Raw genomic sequence first — 14,244 nt, forward strand, 5'->3', positions numbered from 1 at the left:
ATTAGAAGGGATTTTCTGAAAGTCCTCAGAAGTCTTAAGTGCGGTGTCAGGGAGTTCAGTACATTCTCTGTCTGATGAAATATAGAGCTGACTGATTGCTCAGACTTGTGCAGGTCAGATTGAAATATGTATCCACCAAATTTGCAGGTCGATAGTCACGGCAGACAGTTAACGTGGTCCTTGGGGTCCTTTCCCTGTTCTGAGCAGTTTGCATGGATCAGCTCTTTAGGCCTTGCAGCATGAGGTTGGCGCCGTAATATCCTCATTTGTGCACTGGAGGAAACTGAGGCTCAGAGGAGAGAAGTAACTCCCTCAGGGCACAGCTAGGGAGTCGTGGAGGCTGAACCTGAACCCAGGAGGTCTGGTTCCTGAGAAGGTACTTGTAACCCCTGCCCCAAATGGACTCGAATGCTGGTTACCCCGTGCCAGCCGCCGTGCTGGGGGTATGATCACCCCTCTGAATCCTTTACAGCAGGCTTGTGAGATCTGTGTTTCTCCCCATTTTACAGACAGGACACGCCGAGGCTTAGCAAGGTCCAGAAACTAGCCCAGGCTCCCACTGTGAGTGGTGGAGCGAGGTATTTGAACCTGGATCTTTCTGACCCCAGAGCTTATGGAGGAGATGGGAAATCGGGTATTTATTTTTCCCTCTTGGTCGTTGGCCATTGATTGGCTGTTTTTACAAGTACTAGAGCCGGAGCTGCTCGGAGCTGCCACGGGAAGGATTCTTGAATTGCAGGTGAACGGACGGTGCCTCACTTCCCTCCACAGGCTCTTGCTTCCTGCGGACGGACCAGCTGGACGGGGAGACAGACTGGAAACTTCGGCTTCCCGTGGCCTGCACTCAGAGGCTGCCCACCGCTGCTGTGAGTAACTGTCCTTGCAGAAGCCCCACTGGCGACTGTGTCACCTCAGGGCTCTCAAACTCGGGCCCCTCGGGCCAGACACGGGCCGTCAGGCGTGAGGTGGGGCTCCTGGGGGGTGTGAGGTTCTCGAGAGCCCCGATTGCTTGCTGGCTCCAGGCCGTGTGGCCTTGTGAATGCAGACCTGGCCTGTTGGGATGGTACTCTTTTGAGGGAAGCTCCAGCTCTAAGAAACCTTGACCAGATACCTGGCATAAAAGTAAAACCCAACGCAGAGCACGTTATTCCTCTGCTCAGAATCTCCAAAGGCATCTCAGCTTCCTGAGACTCGATCCTGCGGTCCTTGTCTCTCTGCTAAGGGCCTCACCTCAGCTTCTGGCTCTCTCCTCTCTGCCCGTCAGCTCTAGCCATACAGGCCTCTCCATCAGGCATGCTTCTGCCCCCCGACATTTGCCCTTGCAGTTTCTCCACCAGGAACAATCAGACTCACTCTTGGTTTTTGTGTACAAGTCCCCTTATTGGAGAGGTGTTTCCTGACCACCCTCTCCTTGCATTCCCACTCCACTCACTTCAAGGCAGAGTCTTCGAGAGCAGGTTTCTGTCGGTGTGTTCGCTGCTGTGTGCCCAGTGCATGGAACAGTGTGTCGAACGGTGCATGGAACAGCATGCAGGCCCTGTCTGAGGGGGGCGGCCACAGTAGTTGGAACCAACAGGCCCTCCGAGCGCTCTGGGGCCTCACACTTCCCCATCAGCTCCCTGTCACTCATGCCTTAAACTGTAGAGTGAGGTAGGGAGGGAGTCAAAGAAGAAGTTTGAACGCAAGCCACCTGGGCTGGATGAGGCCTGGGGAGTAGGTTACAAAATCACAAAATGTAATTTAAATGCCCAGAGACTGACATGCCCTGTGGGTGGTCCGAAAGGATTAAGCAGAGCGCAGAAGCTTTTCCTGGGCTTGTGGCCACATTGATTAATGCCAGTCCTTACTGTGTCCTGTGAGGAAGGGAGAGGGCAGGAGACATTTCTGTGTCTCAGTGGAGTGAATGTCACAGTAAACGTGCCCGCAGTACTGATGATTTTTCATGGCCAGTAAGATGGGAAGTAGCACCATCCTTATTATTATTTGTTTAGACCAGGAATTCTAGTGAGTTTTCAGCTGTGGCCAGGAGCCCTGGGGAATCCTTGAGATGGGGCTAACCAGCAAGGGTCACTCCCATGATTTGAGGGAGTCTGTTCAGGAGACAGTCCAGAAGAGTCTAGAATCGTGAAGGTGCCCGCCGGTTCCACGGCTCTGAGTTCCTTTCTCGATGTGCACTTTGGAAACTTCACCCAGTTTCATAAACGTTCGTCTTCTCCAGGCCTGGGTTGGCGTCCAGAGAGAGATAAGGTACCACTGTCTGTACCTTCAGCCTTAGTGGGCTGAAGGGGCCTAGTTGGCTAACAGCGTTTTGACAAACTCATAGATGAAAAGAATTGTATGGAAAGATTTACCTGAGGAATACGCGAGTATATTCTATTTAAAAAGAAACTCAAATTGGAGGAACAAGTGAAAAGTGTTGCTCACAGCCTCCTCCCCAGATCTTACCTCTCTCTCCCAGGGGCTCTTGTGAATTCAGTAGTGATTTTTCCAGGTCCTTTTTAGTGCGGTTTCTTACAAATATACAACTGCACACTTGCTGGTGGAGTGTGGTTTCTCATAAATGGGATTGTGCTTACGATTCTGAAACGTTTTTCCCTTCACTTTCTGTCTGTGGGCCTTTTTTATGTATCAGCACATAGATGCCGCATTGCCCACACGTCTGCATACGGGCCTCCTGGATGGTTTGCAGGGAGCTCAGAGCCTGCTGAGGGCGTGGCCAGTAGCCTCTACTCCACGTGGCCTGAATTTGCCTGACCACTTGATTTGGTTCCCCCCGCCCCCGTCTTTCTTATTGTGGCAGAATATACATAAAATTGACCATCTTATCATTTTTGAGCGGACACTTCAGTGGTGTTAAGGACATTCACACTGCTATGTAGCCATCACCACCATCCATCTCCAGACTCCCGTCATGGAAATCTGCAGCTCTGGACCCGCTAAATACGCCTTCCGGTTCCCCCTCTTCCCCCAGCCCCTGGCAACCACCCTTCTACTTCTTTCTCTATGAGTATGACTACTGTAGCTGCCTCAGATAAGTGGAATCCTATGGTATTTGTCGTTTTGTGACTGGCGTATTTCACTTAGCATGGTATCTTCACAATTCATCCATGCCGGAGCAAGTGTCAGAATTTCTTTCCTTTTATTTTTTTATTAAAAAAAATTTTTTTAACACCTTTACGGGAGTATAATTGTTTTACAACAGTGTGTTAGTTTCTGCCGCATAACAAAGTGAATCAGCTATACATACATCCCCACATCCCCTCCCTCTTGCGTCTCCCTCCTACCCTCCCTAATGAGTGTTTTGATTGGTATGAACAACTCTTGTAAACCAGAGTGTCGCAGAGGGGGATCTGCACTGTCACTTAGCTTTGGAAATGCTGGGTAAACACAGAGAAACACAGAACCTTCCCTTTAGGGTCTCAGTGTGTCTTGGGATGTTACAGGTAATGACTCCTAAACTTACTTGCCAGAAGGTTTCCCTCTTTTTTTCCACCTGCCCTGTGGTTTTGAGAGCTGTTTGGAAAATACACCTGCTTTGGAAAAAGAGTGGATGCTTCCTGAAATCCCTTTATAATCATACAGTGACTTCGTTTTACCTCCACAATGTCACCCCCGTTGAACAGGACCTTCTTCAGATTCGATCGTACGTGTATGCAGAGGAGCCAAACATCGACATTCACAACTTTGTGGGGACTTTCACTAGAGTAAGTAAGCCTCGTGTGACGCGGAATCCGGCCTGGCGGGGCGCACGTCTCGGGTGAGGACCTGCTGCGCAGTGCTGACAGGTGTTTGTCAGGGAGTTGCTTTGTGCCAGGGGGGGTGACGTTCCCTTCAGAAGGCCCCACCTTGCAAGCTGACGTATTGCTTCTCGGTAAAATCGACACCACTGGGATTTTCTTCCAGCCTCTGAACAGCTCGAGTCACCTGACAGCTTGGAGCCAGTGTTACTGTAGTGAACGTTAACTGGTGTCTGAAAGCAGTTACTCTTTCTGTCTCTTTCATGTGAGCCCCTGTCCTCTTTAATTCCTCCAAGTCCTATCTGCCAGGGTTATCATTTTTAAGCCACGTCCCAGCCTTTCAGAATAGAAATTGAATTTGGATTTGAATTATTTTAGACCGGTGGGGTAATAGGTTTATAGAACCCAAATTGAATTGTCCCTGCTCTTGTTCCGGAAGCCCGAGGACTGACCAGGAAAGGGCTGTTTCTGTTCAATTTGCCTCGACATTTTAGCTCTTACCTTGTAAAATGTTTCTTTGGTGCTAGAAGCCTGCATTTCTTAAATTGTGAACCATTGTTTTTCACTGAGGCGGGAACGCCAAGGATAGGAGTTTATGAGTTTGGCCTGCCTCTCCCAGCTGGGCTGTTGGCTTCCAAACGGGGGTCGTCCTCTCCTCCCTTCTTGTGAAGAGCAGGCTGGAGACAGCCAGCGGGTCCGGCCCAGACCTTGGTGGGTCAGCGTGTGTCCACTTGTTCTTTTGCAGGAGGACAGCGATGCCCCGATCAGCGAGAGTCTGAGCGTAGAGAACGCGCTCTGGGCGGGCACGGTCACCGCATCAGGTACGGCGCTCTTGTGGAGGAATGTGTTAACAATTTGAAAAGGAAAGAAAATCCTTTTGTGTAATGAGAATAATCATCTCTCAGTTGGGAAAATGAGCTGTCAGTCAAATGGTGTTTTCCACTTGCTCCCGCACCACCGGGGAATTAAACGGCCATCTAATTGCCCCTCGGACGTTCGGAGACGTCTGGAGGAGAAGCCGCCCTGGCCTGTGGACTCGGCCACAGTGTCCGCTCTGGGAATAGCCCTTAATTGCCACTTGAGATTGACGTCCTAATCTGTACCAGAAATTGGGTCAGCCTGGGTGTTCGGGCTGGAAGTTGTGTCCGTGAGGGCTGCCCAGCCGGTCCTGCCCTGGTGTGCACGCCAGGGCCACGGGCCTGATGGAGCCTCAGTGTTTAAAACTCCAAGATGACACAGAAATTCTCTGGACCTCTGGACTCCAAAACAGAGTTTGCAAGATGACCTGTTGAGGTGCAGGAGGAAAAGATTTGAACACTGGTATGAAGCTGAGCAGAAGGGGCTCCAGGGGCTGAGCACAGCCTGCAGCAGCTGGGGTGATAGCAGTGGGGCCGCCAGTCTGTCAGGCACTGGGCCGGGCCCTTCCCTGTGTGTTTACGTGGTTCACTTAATCCTCCCAACAGTACCATGCGGGCAGGTGCTAGTATTGTCCCCATTCTGCAGATGAGGAAACCGAGGCTCAGTGAGGTTAAGTAACTTGCCCAAGGTCACACAGCACATGAAAGGCAAAGTTGAGACTTGAACCCAGGCACTTTGCCCCGGAAGCAGAACTCAGTGTGCAGCTGTTATTATCATATTATATATGTTATATAATAATATATTGCTATTAATAACGTAATTCCACTACTGGCAGCTTTCTGTCTTTACCATGGGATGAATCCATTTTTCCCCCCCCCTCTCTCCTACCAACCCATTTTCCTCTGCTTGATGCTGTTTTGTGGTTCTTTAGTACAACAGATGCTCAGTCAGGATGCTGTATGACAAGGAGGGGGAATGACCAGCACAGACTCCACACAGGCTGCCATCCACAGACTCACTTAAAGCCAGTGGACAGAGAAGAACTCTCCCTTTTCGTTTTTTGCCATGTTGTTTTTCCACTTGCAGCCTGTATTTGGAGCACAATCTAGATTGTCTCTCAATTCCCCTGCTGACTAAAGATGTAAGAAATTGGTCCTTAGTATTCTGCGCTGCCCCGCTGCCCGGCCACACCAAGGCCATGGCCATGGCCACCCAGGGCCGGCAGCAGCCCTTTCACCTCTGCCTCTTCCTGGCCACTTGTCCACCCAAGTCTCTCTGAACTTGTTACTCTTCCTCACCAGCTTTTCTCCACTTTGAAATCATTTGCTAACAAGTAATTAGTTATTCTTTTTAATCTTTAATAATTGGACTGAAAAAGAATTTGTTTCAATTTGCATTTCCTAGGTTATCGGGAAGGTTGGCCATCTTTGCATATATCTGTTTTGTTTCTTCCTTTGTCAGTTACTTGTGTGTCCTTTAGTCATTTTTTTGTTATGGTTCTTATCTTTTTCTTAATCATTTGTAAGAGTTTCTCATTTCTGATGCCTAAACCTCATATCCTTTTTCCCCCATCCAATTTATTATCTGTTTTTTTTTTTTCTTTTTCAAAATTTCTTCTTTTTTCAGTTGAGGTAAGTTGATGTACAGTATTATATAAGTTTCAGGTGTACAGTGTAGTGAGTCATAGTTTTTAAAGGTTATATTTCATTTACAGTAATTATAAAATATTGGCTATATTCCTTGTTGTACAATATATCCTTGTTGCTTATTTATTTTATACATGGTAGTTTGTACCTCTTAATCCTCTACCCCTGTCTTGCCCCTCCCCCTTCCCTCTCCCTTCTCCCCACTGGTAACCACTGGTTCTCTATACCTGTGAGTCTGTCTCTTTTTTGTTATATTCACTAGGTAGTTTTATTTTTTAGATTCCATAAATACGTCATGTGGCTTTTAAAAAATTTTGTGGTGTATTTAGTATGCAGGAGTTAAAAGTTACTATTTTCATTTGTCTCTAGTCTATTAGGTGATAAATGATATTTTGTTATTGTTTTAATTTTTATTTCTTTGTGAGTACGGTTGAACATCTTTTTGCATGTAAGACCTTTCTTAATATTTTGGTCTATCTACTTTCCTTCTAGGTTCTTTTTTTTATTGACTTGTAAGAATGCTTTATAGAAGAAAGGGTATCGAATTGTCATCTCTCATCAGTCGCAAACATTTTCTCACAGTTTATTGTTTGTCTTTTGTTTTTGTCTGTGATATGCTTTGTTTGGTTGGTTTTTCCGGATAGAGTTTCTCAGTGTTGATGTCATCACCATTTTCATAGAAATGGGATTACTAAGTGAAAGGGTGTATACATTGTACATTTTGATTCGCAGGGCAAACTTCCCTCTTCTGATAATCTTATAAATGTACCTTAACGAGCACCATGTTCTGTTTGACTTTAAAATTTTTGCCCACCTATAGACATTGAATAAATATCTAACATATTGATTTCCCTTTTAAAAATAATTTGTAAAGTTTAACAACTTTCTTCGTACTTACGGTTTGTTTGCATTCCTCAAAATATATGTATGGACTGCCAGTTTATGCCCTGTGCCCGTTTTCCTGTTGCGGGGTTCGTTTGAAAAAATGGTTTCTAAGAACTCTTTATAAGGACAATAAGGATATTGTCCTTCTGTTTGTTACCTTCATTGCAATTACTATTTGCCAGGTGATCTCATTCGTATTTTGGCACAAAAGTTTAAAATTTTTATATAGGCAGACCTATTGATGTTTTTTCCTTATGGTTTCTGGTTTTTGTGACATGCTGAGAAAAATCTTCCCTGCTCTACCATTTTAATAGTACATCAGTGTTTGCTTGGAGTGTTTATATGGTTTTATATTAAAATGTTTGCTCCATCTGGGATTCATCTTGGTTTAAGGAGTAAAGTTAGGACAACTAGCTAGCGAAGGGATCTTATCTCAGCTCAAACCCCAGCTCCGGACACTTGTGCCAGGTTTTGTTTGTGGCCCTGTGTAAAGAGACAGTGTGATGGGAAACAGAGATGTCACACGATAAAGCATGCACGTTGGGAGGGGGACATCCTGTGTCAAATGCCCATCTCTTCAGGTGGAGCAGAGAGAGGTGTTAAGGGAAATCAGAACAGACTGGGTTTTTTTTTTTTAAATTAATTAATTAAGTTTTGGCTGCATTGGGTCTTCGTTGCTGCGCACGGGCTTTCTCTAGTTGCGGCGAGCGGGGGCTACTCTTTTGTTGCAGTGTGTGGGCTCATTGCGGTGGCTTCTCTTATTGCGGAGCAAGGGCTCTAGGTGCGCGGGCCTCAATAGTTGTGGCACTCGGGCTCAGTAGTTGTGGCTCGTGGGCTTTAGAGCGCAGGCTCAGTAGTTGTGGTGCATGGGCTTAGTTGCTCCGTGGCATGTGGGATCTTCCCAGACCAGGGCTTGAACCCGTGTCCCCTGCATTGGCAGGCGGATTCTTAACCACTGCGCCACCAGGGAAGCCCCAGACTGGGTTTAAGCCCTGTGTCATGTTGCACCTGGCAGAGACAGGACTGAAATTCAAGGATGCCTGTGACATACCCGTCTCCTTCCCAGGCAGTAATGTGAACAGTACACCCTCCATCTCTTGCAGTCAGAGTAGTGGTTACTTCTGGGTGGGTGGGGTAGGGCTGACTGACGGTTTGTTTGGTTAGGCACTGGTTTTGATAATATTCGATAAGAAATATATATTTACATGTCTAGTGTTCATTCTGGTAATTTTCTTCTTTCCTTCCTTCCTGCTTTCCTTCTTTCCATGCAGCAAACCTTTATTGAGCACTTATTTATAATAATGCCAAGCTCCATTGCTAGGTCCTAGTGCTGTGGTATACCAGAAGACCCTTGTCTCCACCTTCATGGATTTATAACTTACTCTAAACTTAATATAAATTGCAGAGGAGATGGGAGGAAGTAGGAGTGAGTTCTCTGGATTTCCTCTGAAACCAGTGAGAAGGAAAGTGATTTAGTGAAAACGTGGGGAATTTGGAAGGTGGAGGGTATGAGTGAAGAAGCTTCTCAGCCTCAATTTCAGAGATTAACAGTAATAAGTCTTATTTATCAGACACTTTTTATTTTCCAAGTGTTTTGCTCCTGTTCTCTTGTTTTGGTCTCACAACATTAAATGAGGACAATTAATGGAATGAAGAATTGAGTCTCAGAGAGGTTAAGCGACTTGCCTAAGGTCACACAGCCTTGGAGAGATCATCTCCTGGGAGGAGGAGAATGGAAGGCAAATTGGGATCTTGAAGATGGAAAAAAGATTTCAAACAGTTCATCAGAAATGTACTGTGAAGTTAAAATATGCATTTTTCCACTTGTCTGAATTCTTCTCTTTGTGTTTGGTGATGTGGGAAGGGAGAGAGAGTGGTGATTCCTGATCCAGTGGCACTGGTTGCCACGCCCTTCAGTGAACGTATGTTTTCGAGTGAGTCTGAGGAGCTGGGCAGTTACCATTTCCTTAGCTGGCCTCAGTTTCCCCTGCTTCTCACCAAGTAGATGTCTGACTGCACTCTGCTTCTAATGTAAACTCGGCATTAAATGCAAGCCATTTCCTCCTGGGGCTCGACTCCAGGAGCAGCCATCAAGAGTAATCTTAATTATATGAGATTTCACTTCTCTGTTCCCTTTAGAATCTAACTCCTGTGTCTTGGTCACTCAGCTGTTATCAGTTGGAAATTTAAAGAATTAAATAGCTTGCCAGGCAATGCTAAGGGTCCAGCTGCGTTGGCTGGCATCAGTCTGTAGAGGATGCAGTTGCCGTGGTAACCCCACACTGTGCTGCTAAGCTGAGGAGTCACTGGGGCGAAGATAGGGAAGGGGATGGGGGAGGCCAGGGAGGTGTTGGCAGAGAAGGAGCCTGGATATTATGGATCCCAGTTCTTCTCAGACTCTCTGTGGAGGGGGACCAGTTTCTTGTCCCCCTGGCCCCACCCGTAATCTGTAGCAGATGGATCTGTGACCCTGCTGTGTGTGACCAGCATGCAGGTCACGCCACGTGCGTCTGATAATGCCCAGCTGGTCTGTACCCTGTTCCTTGGGGCTTGTCCCGGGATTGCAGGCTCGAACGTCAGAACAGTGTGTAGTTGCTGTAAGTGTGTTGAACACTCTTTCTCTGGGGTTCATGGTTTATCTTGTTGTGGATGGGGTCAGAGGAGTCACAGTGTAGGTCTGACCCCAGCACCACCGTCTTCTGGAGGGTTCCAAAGGACTTGGGGAAATACCTGACCACAGCAGCCTGGCCGGTGGGAGATCCCAGCCAGCAGGATGGAGAGGATTGCCATGGTGGGCAGGAGGCAGAGGGTGAGAGTGAGGATAAGAGTGGCGAGGGTGAGGGGGGACCGCAGGGGGCACAGCCTAGAAAGAGGGGTCAGAGGTCTGGGGGGTGGAGGGGCATGGGTTGGGAGGTCTTCCGGGGCTACGTGGGGACCGTGATGAGCGGAGAGCAGGGGCCCGGCTAAAGGGAGTGGCCGGGCTCAACATCTGCTGGTGACACAGTGAGGACCGAGCAGTCAGTGGCACTAGGTCTTCTGATTTTCCAGAAGAAGCCTATGCTTTATATGAAAGTTTCTGCATTTAAAAGTTGGCACCTAATTCAAAACCTTTAGAGCACTGAGCAGACCAAAGCAGTGCAGCTCTGTGCTGCTGGTGTGCTCCCTCGGGGTGGCTGAGGCCAGGGTTCGCATCTCCTGGAGACAGTTTTGCTTTTGGACACAGGCGGTGTTGCAGGGAAGGGCATTTCCAGTAGCCTTTGAAGGCGTGGAGATTGCCTGGTGCCAAGTGGGGGACGCTGCCCTTGGGGGCCCCTGATATTAGGACCGTCTCAAACCCTGGATGTTGGGAATTGAGACCAACCCACGTCTGCCCCGGGATGAGTGCCACGGCCGTGTGGCTGTCCCTACTCGGCCCAGGCTCAGCTCCCACCGTCCGACCATCTGCTGGGGGGGATGGGCCTGCGCTCGCGGGAGCTGCCAGCTGCCCAGGAGTGGTCAGGCGCCCTCCCCGGCCCGCCATCTGCTGAGTGCCTCTCTGGAAGGGAATTGCACTGTGCAGAACGCTGTGTGCATCAAGTCGTGGGGGACCTCAGTGACTCCCGCCAGGAGACACAGCCCCAGTGCTTCGTCTGGGGTTGGGCTCTTTTACCAACTCTGTTTAAACCTCTTTGGTGTTCCAAGAGTGAGGGGCCAGCAGAGAGAAGGTTAGGGCTTTTCTTTATCCAGCAGAGAGACCAGATTGTTTGTATTCCTGGGGTCTTTCCTGAGTGCTTGGCAGGGCTGCCCCTTCTCATGTTTCAAGTCTCAGCTCAGATGTCCTCAACTCAGAGACAGCGTCCCTGGCCGCCCAGCACACGCCGGCAGCCTCCCCGGTCCCCTCCTGTCTGTTCTCTGCTCGTTTCATCGTGGTACCCACCTCTCTCCGTGGTACCCACCTCTCTCCGTGGTTACCGGCGTCCTGCTTTCCTTCTTGACTGTCCGTCTTCCCTGCTGTGCGGAGTGTTTTCCTGGCACACACTGGAAAGGGGAGACAAATGTAAATTTTTGATAGATATTGCCAATTTTCCTTCCTATTCCAATGGGCACCTCAGCCAACAGCGTACATGACAGAGTCCATTCCCCCACCTCTTGGCTAACACGGAATGTTCTCAGTCTTTTGGATTTTTATTAGTAGGATGGGAGTAAAAATGATTTATTTGGCATTTCTTTGGTGTTTCACTAGATGAAGCATCTTTTCTAATGTTAATTGGTCATTAGTGTTTCTTCTATAAATTGTTTACAAGAATTGATATCTTTTATTTTTAATTATGCTGGGGGGATGGAAAAGGGGGTGGGGAAGTTCTCAGGAAAGAATTGTCATCTGGACAGACATCCCCCAAATGTTCTAGTTACACACTGAATCCGAAAGGAATCAGACTCCCTGGGAAGAACGTGCTCCGATAAGAGGGGTGCGTTCATAGGTTTCCATAATTGTTTATGAAGGTCTAGGCACCTCTGGAAGTCTCTACCACCTTTCCTGCTATCGGAGGCTGCCGGACCCCACAAGCCAGCGCTGACCAGTGGAACTTTTAGCAGTAGGGGGAATGTCCTGTGTCTTCACTGCCCTGTATGGCTGCCACTGGCCTTATATGGCTGTTGAACCTGAAATGTGGCTAGTGAAAATGGGGGACTGTATTTTATTTCATTTTAATTGTATTTAAATGTGAATGGCCACATGTGGCTAGGGGCTTTGCTACCCTCAGTGCGGACGTAGGTCTCAGTCGGCCCCGATGTAAACTTTGCAGCATCTCACAGTGTGTGGATACCGGTTTGAGAAAATCTCCTCCTCAAGCGGGTAGGACTCTTCTGTCTGTAAGCCTGCCTGTCTGTACTCACATTTCTTTGGGTCGTTTTTCTCACCTTAGGTACTATTGTGGGTGTTGTTCTTTACACGGGCAGAGAACTCCGGAGTGTCATGAATACCTCAAATCCTCGAAGTAAGGTGCGTTCAGAGCCACAGGATGTGTTTCCTTGCCAGAATTTTCTCACCTGATGTAGTTTGATGATTGGTGTTGATGGGGTGAGAAGCTAGATTTAAAAACAGGAACCCCTGACAGTGTGACTTCATTTATACAGACTATCTTTTCACGTCCGTGTGTGTGCATAGGTACATGTGTATATATAGATACACACGCACAGTACATGAATACGTGTACGTATGTACAGGCAGCCTTTGGAGAGGTGATGGTTCTATTCCAGACCACCATGTAAAGTGCGTATCACAACAAAGCAAGTTACACGAATTTTTCAGTTTCCCAGTACGTTTAAAAGTTATGTTTACACTATCCTGTAGTCCGTTAAGTGTGCAGTAAAAGCATTATGTCAAAAACACCAATGTACGTACCTTAGTTAAAAATACTTTATTGCTAAAAAATACTAACTTATCCTCTGGTAACACAGGGTTGCCACACACCTTCAATTTGTAAAAAAACCTCAGTGTCTGCTAAGCTCACAGCAGTTAAACAAGGACTGCTTGTAAATGAATACATAACGTTTTAAAAGCTTTTAAAATGAACTGACGAGTCCTTACTGTTTGCCACGTCTTGTGCGGCATCCTTCACTGCACCTCATTTAATCCTTACGCCAGCCAGTGAGCACAGGTGCTTCTGCAGCCTCATCTTGTAGAGGAGAAATGGCCTGGAGAAGGACCACACTCTGGCCAAGCTGTGTAGACCTGGCTTCAAACCCATGCTGAGCTGCTGTGGCAGGGCAAGCGGAGTCAGCTCTGCGGTCTGCCTGATGGCCCTGTTGCTGCTCCCTTCCCACCAGCACCCCCCCCCAGCTCCACCCCTCCCCCAGGTTCTTAGAGTCAGAATATTGCAGTGGTCTTCTTTGTCAGTACTGTGAACAGATGCCAGTCATTTCACCCTGCCATTACAACCCCCATGACGACCATCGTTATCACAACTGTAGATGTCCCCTATGTGATGTTTTAGCTGTATCCGGGGCCACGTTTCTGCGAAGTGATGGGTTTCATGTGCTGGTTCCATTTTTAAAGAATATACATTAAAACAAGTATGTAGTCATTAAAATACTCACGTTCATGAATGCAGCACCTAAAAATCAGGGGCCACCAGTGGCGTGTGCCCCGAATTTCCCGGCCACAGGGAATTAGTGTGTGGTGCACTGCACAGAGTTGTAGGACTGAGCGATTCTACAGGCTGCTGTGTAGGACGGTAGAGGCCACGCAGTGCACAGCATCGCTGAAGGCAGCAGTAACCCACTTATGGGATTCCAAGGCTAAATCTAAATTCATTAAGAAAAAATGGAAATCGGATTCATTGAAGTCCCTTGGATGTCTGTTAGCCTGTGGAGCCCAGCGTTCTCACCCAAAGATGTGGGGATCCATGGAGCCCACGGTCTTGCCCGAGGTAGAGGTGTTCATGGGAGAAGGACCAGTTCTCCGGGCGGGCTGTGGGTTGCACCAGCTAATCACAAGCTTCGCTCTGTGCGCTGTCCCACAGATTGGCCTGTTTGACCTGGAAGTGAACTGTCTAACAAAGATCCTCTTTGGAGCTTTGGTGGTGGTGTCTCTGGTCATGGTCGCCCTCCAGCACTTCGCCGGACGTTGGTACCTACAAATCATCCGCTTCCTCCTTTTGTTTTCCAACATCATTCCCATCAGGTAAGCAGAGAACAAGCTTGTGTTTAAGTGCTGCGACATTTGCTTCTCTCTCTTCATTCAAAGGTCATGGTTTTGTGGTTTTGAGAAGGAGCCGGGCCCTTTTGTAGAGTGATGACCAAGGACAGGCAGGGTCAGGAGTGTAGGTGGCGCTCTGGCCGGAGCACTGGATGGGCACATTCCTCCCTGAACCATCCTTTCTGGAATTACTCTCTGCTCAGAAGATCTGGCCTTGCCCAGTCTCAGTGTACACTGGACGTGCCACTTAGATTTCATCTTATTTACCAGCCCCAGGAGGTTGGTGGTGACTGGTGGGAGTGCTGTGTTGGGAAGGATTCTGAGCCTGAGTCGGGACTCACGGTGCTTGATTAGCAGTGGAAGCTTGGTGGCACATGCCAGACAATTGTTCGCCTACCTCATTTGAAGGCTGAATAAATGGTTAAAAAAAAAAAAAAAA

The 14,244-nt window shown here is 48.0% G+C and overlaps 1 protein-coding gene across 1 annotated transcript in view; it reads left to right on the forward strand.

The window, feature by feature from the left end:
- Positions 1-14,244, forward strand: part of ATP9A (ATPase phospholipid transporting 9A) — a 126,153-nt gene that overhangs the window by 48,075 nt on the left and 63,834 nt on the right. The window contains exons 7-11 of the mRNA XM_024750188.1: positions 772-866; positions 3,624-3,704; positions 4,483-4,558; positions 12,031-12,107; positions 13,630-13,790. Of these exons, the coding sequence (XP_024605956.1) occupies positions 772-866; positions 3,624-3,704; positions 4,483-4,558; positions 12,031-12,107; positions 13,630-13,790 (490 nt within the window). The remainder of the gene's footprint in view (positions 1-771; positions 867-3,623; positions 3,705-4,482; positions 4,559-12,030; positions 12,108-13,629; positions 13,791-14,244) is intronic.

This window comes from Neophocaena asiaeorientalis, unplaced genomic scaffold (genome assembly GCF_003031525.2).
Source record: "Neophocaena asiaeorientalis asiaeorientalis breed wild unplaced genomic scaffold, Neophocaena_asiaeorientalis_V1.1 scaffold606, whole genome shotgun sequence".
Taxonomy (NCBI): domain Eukaryota; kingdom Metazoa; phylum Chordata; class Mammalia; order Artiodactyla; family Phocoenidae; genus Neophocaena; species Neophocaena asiaeorientalis.